Here is a 17,701-nt window from a genome sequence, read left to right on the forward strand (position 1 = left end):
TTGTCTTTGAGACAGTATCACAACATTTTATGTAAAAGCTGGTAGAAAGCTGATGCACAATAACTTAGGTGGATGCAAAGCAGCATGTAGATAAATATGAGATTCAGCACATTTTACACTTCAGTGGCCTGCTACCTTAAATTATCATCGTGGTTTTTTTTTTTTTCCTATTCTGAGTATATCCACACTCCAAAAAGCAGCTGTTCTAAATAATAGATTCAGTGAATTAGTCCAGAGTTGATGTAGATGTAATACTGCACTAAAGAAGCTGAGTGCTGCACACTCAGGCAAGTCTCTAGTTACTGGGAACAGGCTTAGCATTTCTTTTTTGGGATACAGAACTGGCTGGATTCTCAGAGGTAAACAACACCTGAGCCCAAGAAGGATCATTCCAGAACATCCATTCTCAGACACATACATTGATCCTCCATTCAATAACAGCATCAGCTCAAGATTAAGTGGAAAGCCAAGCACAAAGCCAAGCACAAAGCTGAAAAAACTCAAACAGCAAACAGCATCACTCTGACAGGATGTCTGCAGTGCAGCTTCTGCTCAAGGTGTGGATGAATCCCATCTGTTTCAGGTTAAAAAATGCTATGGATACCAAAGGGCTTGGGTATCCTGAGTCCTGAAACAGATAAAGCTTCTCATGTCTCACTTGCCATTTGGAGACTGGGTATTTGAATTGTCTTTCAGGATGAAGACTCTGATAGACAGGAGTGGAGAGAGGGCTGGGGTGTCAGCATCTGAAGTACCAGCTGGTGATCAGGAAGTTCTCTACCAGAAAACTACACATATTGTCCTTCTAGTTTTGACTTCAAGAACTCTGTTGTCCCATGACCTGTCCAATCTCCCCACCAAACTCTTAATCTTTTCTTTTTAAAAAAATTTAAAATAGCAGCAAAACAAAGAATTAAACTGTAGAAAAATATCAGAAATCAACCAAGTAATGATGTGGTTCATAAAGAGCTAGGAGACAAACTTCGGAGAGGCACAAGAGGGAGCTGGGGGAGGCTCATGCCCCCTTTATGCTCTGAATGCTGGCACAGGAACACAGAGTGAAGGAAGAGCCATAGAAAAAGAATATGGTTTATGTGCAGTGAAAGTCTGGACTTCCTGAGTACAATTCAGACAGACATATACTAAATCACTGAACCCATTGGATCATGCTGTAACAGAGGTCTCAACATCACAGACGGGTTGGGAGCAATCTAAGTAACTGGACAAAGTCAGCTTTCAAACTTTTCCTAAGGGACAGATAGACCAACATGATTAAAGCAAGCAAAAACAAAGCCAACAGAAATCAAAATAATGTGAACCTTTAAAATCAGATTAATAAAAGCAGAGAAAAATCTTATAGGCTATGTCACATCAGTACTAAAATTGTCCTTACTCAGCAGGGCGCAATACCTCAGGAGGATGTAGAAGCACTTAATGTCAACAGTCATGTTTAGATTGGAAGAAGGGAAAGATAAAAGAAAAAACTAATTTCAGACACAGCATTGTATAGACCACAATGGAATTTGCTGAATTTGGGATTTTCCAAATGAGAGGGGAAAAAAAAAAAAAAATAAAAAAAGAAAAAAAAGAAAAAAAAGAAAAAAAAAAGAAGAAGAACAGAAAAATACTAAAAGTCAAAACAACATGTCCTATTATATGCCTGGCAAATAAACTTAAGCCAAATTAAAACTTCAGACTGAGATACCAATACTAACTATCCCTCAGCTGTAGATGATAAATCTCATTTTTACATCTGACATCTAAAGTCGTGTTTATATATCACAGACAGTTCTTCCAGAATCCTCTTTTTCTCCTCCTGACCTGATAAAAATAAACCTGTTAATAAACCCCCAACAGCAGATATCTTGGAAACAGTGAGGGAGGAAAAAAGATGAGCCTTTCAGTCCTATTTTATCAATCCAGCAGTACTCTGTCAGACCACAGTTTCTCACTGCACACTCATAGATCCTCCCAACCACGGGCAATGAGCCCTGCTCAAGGAATGGAGAGAACCAAAGAGAATGAGATGTTTTATGGGAGTTGTTACCATGTATCCTTGTGCAACACTGTCTGTCCTCAAGTTGAAAATGTGGCCTTTTTGATACAGTCTCAAGCCCTCAAAAAATCATTGCCTCAAGAGGGAGAAGAATAGCAAAGGATGGCCTTGGTACAGAGCATCCCTGCTTCCTTACCTAGGCCACAGCAAGGAGAGTATTTCACTGACAGAATTCACTGACTCCATATGCATTTACAACTGCAGGGCAAAGAACTGGTGTCAATCCACAGACCTGCTCTGTGACCTGGGGTCCTGCAGCAGTAGAGCAGGTAAACTCATTTGTTTGTATTTTGAGAGACTGGTTAAATATTACACTGTTCCAGCCAGACCTGAGCAAACTCCATTTACTGTATCAGTAAACCCTGTCTCACTACAAAAGTGTGACTCTTCTGTTTGTTCTCTTAGGATGAGCTGAGACTTTCAAGAAGGCAGTCCACAGACAAACAGTCATGCAAGCTTAAATCTCAAAGGGGACAGTGACTCTGGAATTTGCTTTTCCTCTTAGGGGAGGATGACACAATCTCTTACTTTTACTTCTAGTGTTGTTTCTTTCTATCATTAATTTTTGAGGCTTAAATATTTCCCCATCAGTGAAGTCTAAATCACAGAGCAATCAATATGGACACAAACAGTAATACTAAACAAAAAACCAGGTAGCATTAAGGTAGTATTCCTTGAGTTTAAACTTCCTCTCTTTGACTATCACTCATAAGATGTTTCTGAAATGCAGTAAAACATAAAAAATCCAGAGAAAATTTACATAATTATTACCAAAACCACAAACCAGACAAAAAAATCCAAACACTATACTCAGCAGAATTTGGTTTTACTATTAATTGCTACACTCAAGACTCTTAAATAGGTTGCATTAATAAATATTTTCACAAAACTTAGTCAGATGTAAACTGTCAAAACATCCCCTTATTAAAAAAAATAGAACCAGAAGTAACTATTGTCCTATTAATACATATTCACTATTCCTTACACTTTCTACATCATGCAAAAAGATTAGTTGTTTGCTATGATCTTGGTGCTCCTACGCAATAGCTTAACACAAATTTTAAACAGTGACTGGAGTAATCAAATTAAGTGCTGTGGTCAATGCACTCTGTGACTTACTGCCTTTGCTCTTTTGTTGTGTGCTTGTTTATACTCCATTAGTGCAGCCTCAGTAATCTGCAGTAGCTCTCAGATGTAGTGGATGTTTTTGTTTTTGCTGAATTTTAGAATCCAACAGAGCTACTTCAAAACTTATATAATTTTTCTACAACATATCCTTTTCACCACAAGCCACTCATACTAAAAGTAAGCTATTTCATAGAAAACAATACATCTCGCTCCAGAAATAGGATTGTAAACACTCATGCATTAATCCTATCTACATGACAGAGATGGAACTTCAAGAGCAGAATACTCCTCTAAATCTAGGAACCCACAAATCTAAACCAAACAATTCTCCCCTTTTTTCTTCAAAGATGCATTCCCTCATTCGTAAAAGGTTAGTGATTTTTTCTGAGGGACCCCTCAAAGCCTGTAAAGATTTATGCCTTCACTGTGCTCTTCCATTAAGCAAGAAGTCCTCTTTGGCCCTGAAGAGTCATCTGTTTATCCCACAAAACCTTAAATCTGTTTTTGGGGAGATTTACAGAGAGTACTGTTGGGAGATGCACCTTAGAGAACACTCTACCTTTTGCTTCAACCAACTCACTCCATAGCGGAGCTTAGCCCATCTTGGATGTTCCAAGAGAAGATGGCACATCAAGTGCCTCACTGCTGATCACTGCCCTGTCACATCACAAAAAGCTATAGAAAAAAAAGCAGACTGGAACTGAAGCGTGAGAAAAGTCAGCAACCATCACTCCTTGCTGAAGCCCCATGGGCAGAGAGGGAAGATGCTGCTGCACCTGCTACCTTGCTTGCAGCAGTCATCTCCAAGGGTCATCCCAAAGAAATCTAAACCATGTTATCCAAAAGCTCCCTCTCCATACTGAGCCTAGTCTATGGATCGTCTGTTTCTTGCTACTTCCTTGAAGAATGGCACAGTATCTGTTTTGTTCAGCAGTTAAAGGCTCCAAGAAACCACCATCCCAGGCAAAAGTGAAAGTACTTAAGGGCCAAGGTGGAATGATACTTTTGAGCTGAACACAGCAATTGGAGCATTCACCAGTTTTCTGAGACTGCAAACTTCCCTGGACTTAATCATTTTTCAAGCTTATTTGTGGTAAAAAGGAAAAATTGAATTTTTGAGAAATGACAAATACTAGGCAGATTATAGTCCTATGCCAGTCTGAACATACTCCTCATTTCTGACTATAAGAAATTAACTTTATTATGAAGAAATTAATCCTCTGCCTATATTAAACACCAAACCAGACTGAAGCATGTTTCATTTGCACTGAAAGGTTTTTCAATTTAAGTGAAAGACAACTTCAGCTGAATGAAACGTGTCTTCAGTGATGTCATTTGAGGCTAAGAAAATTATATATAATTACATTACATCAAACTTTCCTATAGATGTGCTTCTCTTTTCCAAGTATGAACAGAGATGGCAAGAATTCTACTGAGGCCCAAGAGATTCCAGGAAAGATAAAATAATAAGTAATGCAGTTTAGTCAAAATTCAACAACATACAAATAAGTAGCCCACCCTTCTCACCAACTCTGGCAAAATGGATGTTGAAAGAAGACAGAGATAGAAGAGAGATTTTTCTGGCCAAAAAGGTGTGTTCGAGGGAAATAAGAAAGAGGTGAAAGAAGGATCATCCAAAGCCCAAAAGTTTTGATGGAAAAATGTCTCTGTCAGTCAGAGCTCAATGGATCACAGTAGAAAACAGTCTTCTAACCACTGGTGAGAAGGTTTCCATACTCAGTTTATACATGTGAAAGTTTGAACCTCCCATACCCTGGGAGGGGATTTAGTGAGCAGCTTCAGGTGTCAGAAGCATGAGCTGATGAGGAAAGGAGCAGCCTGGCTTCTCACACACGGGTTAATGCTGCAGGTGGGAAAGCCCCTGGACCTGCACTCAGGTCAGCTTGAGCTGCTCAACCTGCAGGCTGGCAGAGGTCATTCCAGAACATGCTCACAAGCCCTGTTCTGCATTACTAGTTCACATATTTTTCAGTATTTCAAGTTTTCACTTCCTCAGGGCAATTGAATTCTTGCAGTGTTCCCCATTAGAGCCTGGTGGCCCAGGGGAACAAGATAAGAGGATGTAGCGAGTCAAGGATTGTGGTGGAGCTAATGGACAATAACTCACTAAAAGCTCTTCTGAGCTGCTTTTGCAACTCCGAGCTGAAAACCTGTGCAAACCAGTTTGTAACCACACACTTCCCTCAGACAGACCCTGCTCTGCTGATCCAGATGCTTTCCCATGTATGTCTGTATGTTTTCAGTTCTGAGACAAAACGTTATCCGCTAACTATCTACAAGGATAAACACATCAGGGAAGAAGGACTGCGCAAAATTTAAAGAAAATCAGCTCTGGTATATTCAGCTTCTTTTCTGTGTTCTCTTCCCTCTTACTCTTTTCCACCAGAATCTGTAACATTTAGTTGTAACTTTAGCTAAATAAAACTGTAAGATGGGGAATATATATGTATATAATTTGGTAAGCTAGTTACATATGCTTCCCTACAATCACATACCTGAAAGATTTAATAATTACTTTTTCATTGCTAAGCACTGAAATTATGAAAAAAGAACTGAATGTCAGAGAATCAGAGAAGGAAACTTTAGGACCATGTAGTCCCAGTGCCTCCTGCCATAGGCAAGGACACCTTTCACTATCCCAGGTTGCTCAGAGCCCCATGCAGCCTGGCCTTGAACACTGCCAGGGATGGGGCACCCACAGCTTCTCTGGGCTACCTGTGCCTCACTACACTCACAGGAACACATTTCTAACATCTGATCTAAACCTGCCCTCTTTCAGTTTAAAGCCATTTCTCCTTGTCCTATCATTACATTCCCTTGTAAAAATTCACTCTCCAGCTCTTCTTGTAGGTCCCCTTCAGGTACTGGAAGGTCTCCCTGGAGCATTCTCTTCGGATTTCCCATACAAACTATACCATGAACATATTTCTGCTACATAAAGAAATAAAATAATTGAAATATTTTTTTTTAAAAAAAGAGGAAAAAAGGCAAGGGCATTTCTCACAATGAGAGGATTTTTTATGACCTACCTACAAGCTACAACCTGAATTTGGATCTTATTCAACTCTAATTCCGAAGTATCCTCAAGGCTGAAAGTTGATCACATAATTTAATTTGATTTTCAGTGGCAGAAAACTTGAGGTAGGGTCATGAGAACAAAAACAATTCAGAGGATTCTGTGAAACAAAGCATTTTGTCTAGATATCACCTACTCAAAGTTTATCCTAAATATATCTATCTGCATCCTCACTTTTTTTATATACAGGACACTCTTTTAACCAAAATCAGAGAAAAGCATTCAGCTTGCTTTTAATAGCACAAACTGCAAAAAAGAAAAACCTATGAAACCTACTTTTTGTTCTGCTGTCCACTTCTATTTTTGTTGGCTCCTGAGTTGCTGTGGCTGGAGGTAATTTCTTCCCAACACTCTGAAAAAAAATAATTGTTCTTCTTTAAAATTTGCAAGTTCAATTAGAAGCTGGACAACATGAAAAATAATAATGAAAATACAAAAATATAGGAGTAGAAAAGGGACAGTAATGGAAAAAAGACAAATTATAAACTATACATATGTTTGTTACTGGGGATTAACTTTTTTTAAATTATAGTGAATTCATAGAAATGTGATCCTCCAATTTCCCTTTAACTAATTTTTATTAACATTTTTAAATTATAATCCCTTAACACTTCCCTGAGTTTCAGGGAAGACTCACAGAAGTTTCACTGGTAGATTGAATATTAAGCAATCGACGAAATTAGGGAAAAGTGTTATTCAGTACCAAAAGTAACGCTGATAGAAGCAGCAGGGAGGAAACCACTTGACTTCTGTTCGTACAAGGAGTATTCATTTCAGTCATGCTAGACTATGATCTTTATATTTACATCTCCTTCTTATTCTATTTCTTTTTAGCAAAAGTAACTAATTTACAGTGAACTAATTTTTAATAAGCAGTAACCTGCCTCAGACAGGTAAGCTGAAACCGTAACAAATATCTGCCCCCAGTAAAATAAAACAGAATAAAATCAGTGATATTCATCTTTATGTACCTTCTCCTGTTATTATATGCATGCCATCCCCCCTCTTGGCTTGTCTCCCTATGAAGAAAGTTTTCTATCTTTAAAATCCTAGCAATGTGTAGATAAGAAAATAAACGTAATTGTTTCTGAAAAGCCCTAGCTGCCATTCAACATCCTTTCCTGGCAAGGTCTGCATGAACACCACAAGGCTCCTCCACACTTTCATGACCACCTGAGTAAAAGCTGAGAGACCAGAGTGCTAAGATCTAGTCTTGGGAGTTCTGAGTACCATAAGGACCATAACAAAACACTGGTCAATATAAGAAGCAACAGGAGTAGAGCTCTTTGTATAGCTGAAAAATTCCAAGGTCTATAAAGAATATCCAGAGTTCCATGTTAATGATATGTAATAATGTGCCAAGATGTATCTATGAAAAGGACTGAAATACACACAGAGATTTCAGGCTGGTAAAAAGAGCAGGTAGGGAGGATAGATAGTTTCGAGAGTTGTGCACAAGACAGTCATCAAATCCATGTTGACAGCAATGCAGACCACGAACTGCAACACACAAAAGCATCCTGTTGCAACTTAATTTGCAGGTGGAAGCAGAAAACCTGACCTTCTGATGAGCTTATAACTCTACTCAAAATTCAGAGTTTGTGACTGCTAAGGAAGAGCAATAAACAACAAAACTCTACAGAACCTCCTGAATTCTTTTCTGAGGTGGGAATTAAAGATAAGAAGCAGCAACTGAACCAGTGATTAGGGAGGCAACAGAAAAAAAAGGAGATGACAGATATCTGGAAACCAAGAGAGGGCAAAACTAAGAAAAGTGCATGACCTGGTTGTGCTAGAGAAGTTTGAAGTCAAGAAGGATGATGATAAACCTGAGATCCATCTGCAAAGCAGTGAAAATTGTATGAAAAGAGATAAAACGAAGAATTTGAAACTACCAGGCATTTGCATTTACACAGATAAAAGTACAGAATGCCTTCAAGATGAAAGTGAGACTGGGAGGGCAGCTTCTGGTTCAGAGGCAAACAGAGCAGTTCAAGATAGCTGCAAATCACAGTACTGTCTTGGTCATGATCAAACCTTTATTCACATTTCTGCTTCATGAAATTGTTTAGGGAAACGATGAAAGCAGATACTCTAAACTGCACTGCTATTTGGCTAATAAAGACATGCTCACTAAAGGGATATGAAAACACTTTAAATTAGGGAAGATTTTGGTTTTTCAAAGATTAAATTATTATGCAAGACCAATCAATTAAAGAAAATATTTTAGTAATTGCTTTATCATACATGAATCATTGATTTTATGGCATGAAACCAAACACCATAAAAACCCACAACAGACTAAAATTTAACAAACTACAGATCAAAACAAAAGAATCATGGGCAAAAAGGAAGATATTTGTGTATCCTAGTGGAAAATCCATTATGCAAAGTAATTTCCTAGTGTATAGAAGCAGATGCAAGAGCAATGCTTGAAAACATTAATTCATCTGTTCATTCAGAACAAATGCCTGTGCAGGTGATAAATCAGTATTGGGAAGAAACTTGTGAACAGAAAAGGGAATACTACCCAAACAAAGCTGCTCTTTTATTAGGAGCTAGGAGGAATAATTCAAATAATTTTTATGAAGGTTGCACAGGACCCACTCCAGTGAGAAGGGATACCTGAATTTGTTGTGGGACAGGGAGAGGTGAAGAAAAGTGTAACTGTTATGCCTTAATTGTGCACTCTGGGATTTCGAGGGGTGAAGCAAGCATCACTGACAGGAAAAGGGAATAAAAATTGATAACCATTCAAATCTGGTTTCAGGTATACCTGACTGCCAAGGTGTTTTACTCATCCTGTAAAGTAGTCTTAAAGGAGGTGGAGTTGTAAAAATTATTATTTATTTACGTTTCAGATTGGTCTACATTTGCATGGAAAATGTGTCACCACTTTCTGAAAACACATCAATGAAACTCAATAAAGTACTTACTTCTTCATTAGGAAACATCCAAGATAAACTTTCCTCACTCTAAGAGACACTGAATCCTCTGTGATCTGGTAAGTCTGATGGTTCTACTATAACAGGCTAAAACCTCAAGTATAGCTCAGATCTGTGTGCTTGGAATCCCAGAGCAAGCATTATCACAGCTACCATTTTCTCAGACAAGAAAACAAAAATGGGAGACACTGACATCTCCCATATAAGCCAGAAACTTCCCTACTGTCTCTGCAACTGTTCTATGTCACTCATGCTCCCATACAGGTCAAATATATACCAAATTTATTAGTGGTGAGGAGAACAAAGGAAGCCCAACTCAAACTCTTGCTGACCCAACACACATCTGCATGACAGAGACTTTTCTTTTCAAAAACAGTCATTGCAGGATATTTTGTTGCCTTCTTCTGTTGAAGGCCCAGTGCAATTTATCAAAACCTTCACTTCTAAAAAAAGGAAACATGGGAGCAAAGAACGCCCAGTAAGTTGAACTGAAGATTTCAATATGATTTCTTCTCCTCCTCTGTTCTTTCATTACATAAGGAGATGGTCCAAACCTTTCTGGGGACAATGATCTATGCTACAAAATACTGATATACAACTCCAGCTTTACGGTTAGTCTTTTACCTGATTCATTCCTATCAGGCTCAGTATTCCCAAGAAGCAAGCACATCTTACTCCTTTGGGACACAGGCACAAACAAGACTTAGAACTTGAAGGACTTTTTGGGAATTTAGATGTTCCAAATCCAAGAACAGGATCCTCAACCTTGTCAGCAATCCCTGACATCTCCCAGCATAAACTGTCTCACTCCAATTACCTAAATCTATCACGCTGTCAATAATGTTTGCAATTAAAAGTCAAATGCAGCATGACCCAGAATGCCCATAATGGCATCTCTCAGCAGTGTCCAAAATACCAGGCTGCAAAGACAAGTAAAGTTCTGCATTTTCTCTCTAATGCTGTATCTTGGATTCTTGGCTGCAGGATGGTTTCATCATCAGCAAGAAGGGTAGGTATCATTCTGTGACTTTGCATCTCTAGCCTGGTGGTACAGAGACACTCCTAAAGACTACTGTTTCAGTTTCCATCTATTCTCCAGCATGCTGATTATCATAAATCTCTTTTCCAGGTGGTGGCAGTGAGCCTTGTACCACTTACATTTCTCTGTAGATATCACTCTGACTTGCTTAATCCTGTCACACAAGAAAAGCATAGTGGAAAAACACAAAACAGTTTGTGCTTTCTGACTCCAAGCCTAGGTTGACTCCCAACACAACAGAATATTATCAACAAAGCAAGCAGAATCCCACTATTTCTGCAAGGCAACCATAATTAGATTATTTAGCTGTTAGACATAAGTTTCATTAATCTCCTGACAAGCAAAGCCTAAAGATGAAAAGGAATGAAGTGCCCTCTTGCTGCAGAAACAGCTGATAAAAGCATGAACAATCACCATGATTTGGCGTACAAATGTTCAGAGGGACAAGACGGATTTAGCAGCAACCTGGCAGCATTAATGCTTAGGTCAATGAAGCCAGTGGAAGGACAGTCCAGCACTAAATAACCAGTTCTGTGACCCTCCATGGCATTTTGGTACACTGCAAATCTGTATCACTGCAGACCTCTGTTCACTGATACTGAATTAACAGTGATTGCAAAAATGGTTGAGGTGGCACACAAAGTCAGGTAAATGAGGCCATGGTACAGTCTGAACAGTCTCATTTTCTTTCATGTATATATTTTGTCTCAAGTGCAATCCCTCTAACGGCAGGGATCAACACAAGAGAAGCAGAATACGAATACGAATATACTTATACAGTATATAAGTAAGTTTTTCTTACCTAAAGGGACTGTGGTTGTTCCCTACAACTACTGAGCTCTGACCAGGAGAAAAGTACACCTGTGACCAAGTTTCTTCCTTCAGGATATTTTAGCATTGTACTTCAGGGTTTTCTGGCATGGTTGAAAACTGACTTGTCTATTTACTTTTGTTATTCAGATCTAGTGTGCCTAGATCATTTCAACTGAAAATTCAAACTGAATTGTCATTTGAGCACAGATAGGTCTATAAAGAAGAATCTGTTATACTTCACACCAAAGTAACATACTTATGCATTGAGGGTCCTTTAACAATATAGGCTTCTTGAAGCAATAGCTTATTTACTCAGGGATAAGGAAAAAAATTTCTTCAGCATCATTATTTATTTTGGAAAGTGTAGTGAGGTCTTTATTCTAGATACAATATTTTGGAACTGCTACTTGGAATATAACTCTATGAAGATATTCTTAAGGAATACATCAGACATTAAAGAATTCATTAAAAGTGGCTGTATGAGCTGCAAATTAGGCTTAACATAGTTTGTCAGTTTGAATAGTGAAAATACAACAATGTGCACTGGGTGTTTATACAAGGGAGGAAAAGACAGTTACGTATCTTTTGAACGTTCAGAATTTCAGAAAACCCCAATGACTGGGTCAGAGGAAAAAACGTGTCACGTTTCTCTGACCACAATACTTCCTCTTAACTCAACTACTATATTTAGATGTGGCTTATATGCATGAGAATTTTCTAATACATAAGTTTATGTGCAAATCCAGGGCCACTATTAGTGAGAGTATAAAAGCTGTATTCTTCAATATGTCTTGACACTCCATTTTGTAACTGAAAACATTTGTTCACAAAGAAGCAGAAATGGTTTTTAGCGTCTTCTAGCTCTGGTTTAACAGGAGCACAAACGATCTTCTCAGTGACTATGTATAATGCTGGTGATGTGAGGGAGAAGCCAAATTAATTTCTTTTTTTTCCTAATATGCATCAAATGCTTAAGGAATGTCATCAAGTCCTCTAGCCATCCTATCTGTTTTGCCTTAAAATCTAAAAAAGAGCCAAAATATAAAAACCCCAAAGACTTTCAGATGTCAAACTGCTCTCACTCTGTCAGAAACAAAATAAATATCCAAGATTTCATTTTTTCCCATGCTACCAATAGTCAGCTCCATATAAAGTCCCTTCTGTGACAGCATGATCCAGTACTGCTATCCTGAGGTTTCACACAAGGACACAGTCAACACTTTTCTGAAGGGTCACCACATGAGACTTCAAAGAGGGTAATGGGAATTTTAAGAAACATTTATAGAGAAAACAAAAATTCTTGAAGAAAAGTGAACTAAACACCTGTGTACACATTTGATTGCCTCAGTCATCTACAGTAGCTTCTTCCTCTGTAACCACTTTCTGCACAGCTCTGCTTTCCTAGAAAGACCACCCCCACGCATGTACAATTATTTGTGGTTTTTAACACCAACCAACAAGGTACATCTGCCCAACACACTCCCAGCTAATACAGAGAGACTCAGCTGTGAAACTGCACCCAGTTCTACTGACAGCTTAGCACAGGTGGGCCCTGCCCCAAGCCTGGGGCAGGTGAACTTCCCTTGGCGCAGCAGGGGAGGAAACAAAGCCTGGATACTTTCAGGTAAGGGCTGAGAGCCTGGACTTCAAGCTGGAAGATGAGAGCAGTTCAGGACCTGCCCACGCAGACATGGAGAAAGAATCCAATGAGACACTGGAAGACCCCAGATGATAATTCACCATCGGACCAAGAGGTACACACGGGGCATGTGAACATCTTGTGCGCAGACTGTGAGGGTGAAAAGCCCAGGGATTTCTTTGTTCAGGGTCTCTCTCCACAGGCATCCAGCTTGAGATTAAAAATAAACCAACTCTGCCTCAAACCCAGGGTCCAAACTTTTCTTTGGTAGTTCTTGCCTCTACATCATTCAAAAGTGGAAATATGATCACTCAGCTCTAAATACCAGATGATGCTTCCCTAAAGAATGGGCCCCCTAACCACAGCATCACATGTAGCACACACTCAGAGAGCTGTTTACTGGGATGTATGGTAAGTACTCCACAGAATGCAGACAACAAAGCAATTAAAGTATTTTAAGCTTCATATTACAGTTTGTTTCACATAGTCAAACAGTATTTTCTTCCACCTGACAACCAGAAAAAGGCACATTTTCACACTTCATCCATATTCCAGCAGATTAAAGTGCAGTTTTTTCCAACTGATGTCTATATTAGATGACTCTTGGACTTGAATGAGCATAGGCCTTACGATTTACAGCATGTCTTTGTAAAGAAATAAGTCTTTTTTTTAATTTTGAAAAGGATTTTACCTGTGAAAGGCTTTAGCCTTTTGCAGCAAGATTCCAAAGCCCTGTATTTAGATGCTGTGAAAGGCCTATGAACTGCTGGCATCTTAATTCTCTCTGTCTAGACAAAATCAACAACCTCTAAATAAAAGATGATCCTCCAAATAAACATCCTGTTGTTACAAAGCAAATGACTGAAGCCTTCATCCCACTGGAGCTCCTTGGAAATGAACGCAATTTCAGCCATCAGCGTGACTCTTACCACAATTAACAAGTTTCACTAAGCAGACAAGTCAAGAGTGAAGAAGTGGAGCTATATATATAAATGCTCATGTCCATCAGTCAACTGGGAACTGGCTACAGCACCACCAGTGCTTTAGAGGAAAGCAACAGTCGAGTAGCAAACAAGAATATGCTGCTTGAATGTTAAAGGCTTTTGGAATTAGCGTGCATATGCAGAAAAACTAAAGGTATCTGGGGGAAAAATGCTTTCTAGTGTTCAATTCAGGAGTTACTTCTTGAATACAAAGAAAGAAAAAGAAAGAAAAAGAAAGAAAAGACAAGCTGTGTGTAAGAATAGCATGTCAGTCTAAACCCTGCTACAATGCCCACTGCAGAGAATGGTAAACAGGCTGTGATTAGACGACACCACCCTCAGCTCACTTGGTGCCCTGGAAATACAGCAGTGATTGTCAGAGCATCTTACAATTACTGTATCTGTCATCCACTGTCACGGCCCTGGAATCCAGCAGACAAGCAAGTAAACAAAGCAAAGGAAACAGGACTGAGGTTCCCAGACAAGGGAAATTTTAGAACAAAACATAATTTTTCTGGAGCTTTTTTTTCCGATTCCTCACTGGTGTTTATTCTTCTGATATAATTTTTTCTTACAGTTGACAAGAAGCAGAACAACCTCTACTCATTGTTTAAAATGCTTAAACTAAATCAAGCCTAAGAATAAATTCTTTTAATCCTTGAGGAATAGTCACCTTTTTTTAAAATGAAAAACTGTTTTATTCTTCAAAGTAACTGCAACTTCTGAAAAATTCGTAAGTTACTGATGTGTTACTTAATTACTTCAAAAAGTATTTGAGAATCACATAAAGGGAAGTCCTTGAAAATCACCTGCTGGACAGACAAGGAATTATTTATGTGATTCTCAATGTTTGTGGCCTAATAAAGACAAAATGACAAGCCTGTACTACCTTTGGCATACCACTGTGAAGGATTACATACAGAAGAAAAGGGAGGGAGAAAGGAAGGTCAGGATGATTTTATCAGTATGTGTTGACACTCCCTATTGGCTCATAGTCTGTTACTCCCAAACTAAAGATGAGATTAAGTTCTTTGGTAGATTTTCCAGGTGTTTAATTTCTTTATGAGATGGCACTAGGTCCTGCAATTAAACTTAATTCATTGCTTCTATCTTGTATGAATAAAATTTTATCTACTGAATACGTTACTCACAATTGCTTATTATTTTAGTGATTATTTAGCTTGATTTCTTGCTTAACCACTGAAAAGCTAAGAAATCTTAAAATTTAGGGTTTCATACTGCCTCTTGCTCTGTTTTGACTACATGAGCCTCACAGTTTACATGTAATCTGCTTATACTTCTTAGTACAATGACATTCAGCTGATTTTATCACTGAGATGTAAAAAGACAAGATTTAATGTTCTGATGTAGTTCTTCAAGATGGAGTTAATTTCATTCAAACATCAGTTGTGAGCCAGATGCCAGTCACTGCAGGCTTCCCTTTTGTCACTGGAGGTGAAACAGTCCTTTCAGCATGTAATTCATCTTTGGGATAAATAAAGCTCCTATCCTAATAATGCTTTTTAGTCTACAGACTGTGAAAAAAGACTGCTTCTTGTCTACAAGCAACATCACAGCCATCTAAATTTAGTCCCCAGAATCCCATGATAGTTGCTATTTTCAAGTAACTTTGCTGTGTAGTTCATGCATGTCACCTGCCAGGACAGCAGCCAGGTAATCTATCTAAATATCTATCCTTATCTATCTGGATCTCTATATCTACAGATCAGCAATAAATCTGTAAATCCAGTACCTAATACCTAGAAAATTAAATTATGATGTTGCAGCATACAGTGCTGTCTTTACACAAATCCTGTATTATCTTTTCTATTTTGCATAGCCAATTCACAGCAATTTTCATTAAAATACATGAATTTTTAAAGTTTCTGGTTCTAGCTTCTAAGGAAGATTGAAATTATAACCTCACTGCACACTCAAAACTAAAACTGAGGTTAGGAAGAGTTTACTATTCATCCTTTAAAAAAGATACTGATTTGGAGAAGTAACATACTAAAAGACAGAAAACAAAGAGTAGGATTTTGTTGTGGTCATCAGTGGAATTGTTCAGAGATCTAGATCAAGGCTCTTGTTTTCCACACCTTCACAGATGAGCCACCAAAGGAGAAAGACAAAAACTGAGTTCAGGTAGAAATAAAATTGCACATTTGGAGGAAAAATGCTATCTTAAGACAGAAATGACAGGCTTTGGAAGCCACAGTTGTTAATGCTTTGGAAAGCAATAAAGAGCAAAGGAAAGTGCTATCAAAATGCTGCCTGAATTCACCCAACACCTTGACCATTGTGTGAGGTTCTCACCTCCTTTGCCCTCACACACAAACCAGCTAAGTTCCCAAAGGGGCTAAAAAAGACAGGAATTCACCAAGAACAATCAAACACATGGAACAGATCCCTCATTCTGGGAAAAAAAGTTACACACAGGTGACACAAGTCTACAAAAATCAGGAGAGAAGGCAGATAGGGAGGAGTCACTCATCTCTTCCAGCAATAAAAATTAAGGACTCACTCATCTCTTCCAGTAATAAAAATTAAGGGCTATCAGATGAAATGATCAGGTACCATGCTCAAAACAAACAGAGGGAGGTAACTCCTTCCCACAGTGTGTGACCCAGCAGACTGGAACGCTTTCACAGGAACTACAGGTGCTAAAATGTTACATGCAAAGAAAATGTGACTACTTGATTTGCCAAGGGAAAAAAATCCATCATGGTTATTAATACAAATTTCAAAATTATTAGAGGCTTTTAAAACTCCTTGCAGGAACTTTTTTCTGCAAACTGTTCCAAGAGTCTTCCCCAGGCTTCCAATATTGACCTCTCATGGAGGCACAAGGTGAGCCCAGCCACAGGCCTGACCTGAACTACAGATTTCCCAGGATCTTCCAGTTTCCAAGAAATATTATTCTTTAACATATGGAAATGGAATATTGAATACAGGACTCTTCAGAAAGTAAATTTAAATTAAGCAAAATGATATAAAACCGAAGTGATAAGTTAAGGGAAACTTAAAGGGATTACTCCAACTCCTTTCTCCCCGCCAAGTATTATCAAATGCATTAAGTTCTTTAGTTAAAAAGAAAGCAAAATCATAGAGAAAACAAAGATATATGTAGAAAATAATCAGAAAAGCCTTTAAAATTATACAGATCTCTGATAGGACACTACAGAAATTTTCAATGGAAAAATTTCAAAACCAGGAAGTGTTTTATGGTATGTATATAAGTCAACTTTCCTGGGCCATCTTTTGTAGTTGCCACAGAAGAGAAAAACTCACTAAGAATCTACAAGATTACAAAAATAAAATACAAGATTGACAGTCAGCTATTGCAATGGAAAAGACAAATCCACAGTACAGAAATGTTTATTTGCATTTCCTGTTTAGCCACGTCAAACATGTTATGACCTGTAAGGTGGATTATTTCCATCACAACACTGCAAAGTGAAACCTTGTACAACTTACCAACCTCCTGAATAAACTCTGATTTATTTCCAGTTGAGCTGTCTGGAAGGGTTTTGACTGTTACCAGCTTTTGCTGAGAAACTGCTAGAGATTCAAGACATCTTGAGATGCACAATATTTCAGACTATGAATAAAAACTGTTCCCTCTGTGATGAAAGTGATGTTTATGTTGAAGTGTAACTGTTTTTATCGTCCACATTCATGTCATTTATATTTCTGCATTTAAAGGAGTCTCAAACCTTTGTAGTGGAGAACACTTATAATTAGAGAGGCTGCTTCACAGACTCCTAACTTCCCATTTGCAATGACAAAACGTTTCTTCAGCAATTTCAGAACTGCTTAAATGGAAAATTAGTTCTGTTCCTGTTTCCAGCTGTTGAGCTCCATTTAGAAATGACTTGAGCCAGAACCAAATGTCTCACCCAGCTATCCAAGCACGAAAACTACCAGGTAGTTCAGGTAGAAATAGACCATCAGTCTTCAAACCACAGATGAATTATGTCTTCAATAGCATTATGCAACTC

At 38.3% G+C, this 17,701-nt stretch overlaps 1 protein-coding gene across 6 annotated transcripts in view; it reads right to left on the bottom strand.

Annotated features, from left to right (window-relative positions):
* The window catches only part of SH3KBP1 (SH3 domain containing kinase binding protein 1), a 212,887-nt gene that overhangs the window by 54,922 nt on the left and 140,264 nt on the right, over positions 1-17,701 (bottom strand). For all 6 annotated transcript variants that reach the window (XM_066313938.1, XM_066313936.1, XM_066313937.1 and 3 more), the window contains one exon: positions 6,558-6,633. In XM_066313938.1, the coding sequence (XP_066170035.1) occupies positions 6,558-6,633 (76 nt within the window). The remainder of the gene's footprint in view (positions 1-6,557; positions 6,634-17,701) is intronic.

Source organism: Sylvia atricapilla, chromosome 2, assembly GCF_009819655.1.
Source record: "Sylvia atricapilla isolate bSylAtr1 chromosome 2, bSylAtr1.pri, whole genome shotgun sequence".
In the NCBI taxonomy this organism is placed as follows: Eukaryota; Metazoa; Chordata; class Aves; order Passeriformes; family Sylviidae; genus Sylvia; species Sylvia atricapilla.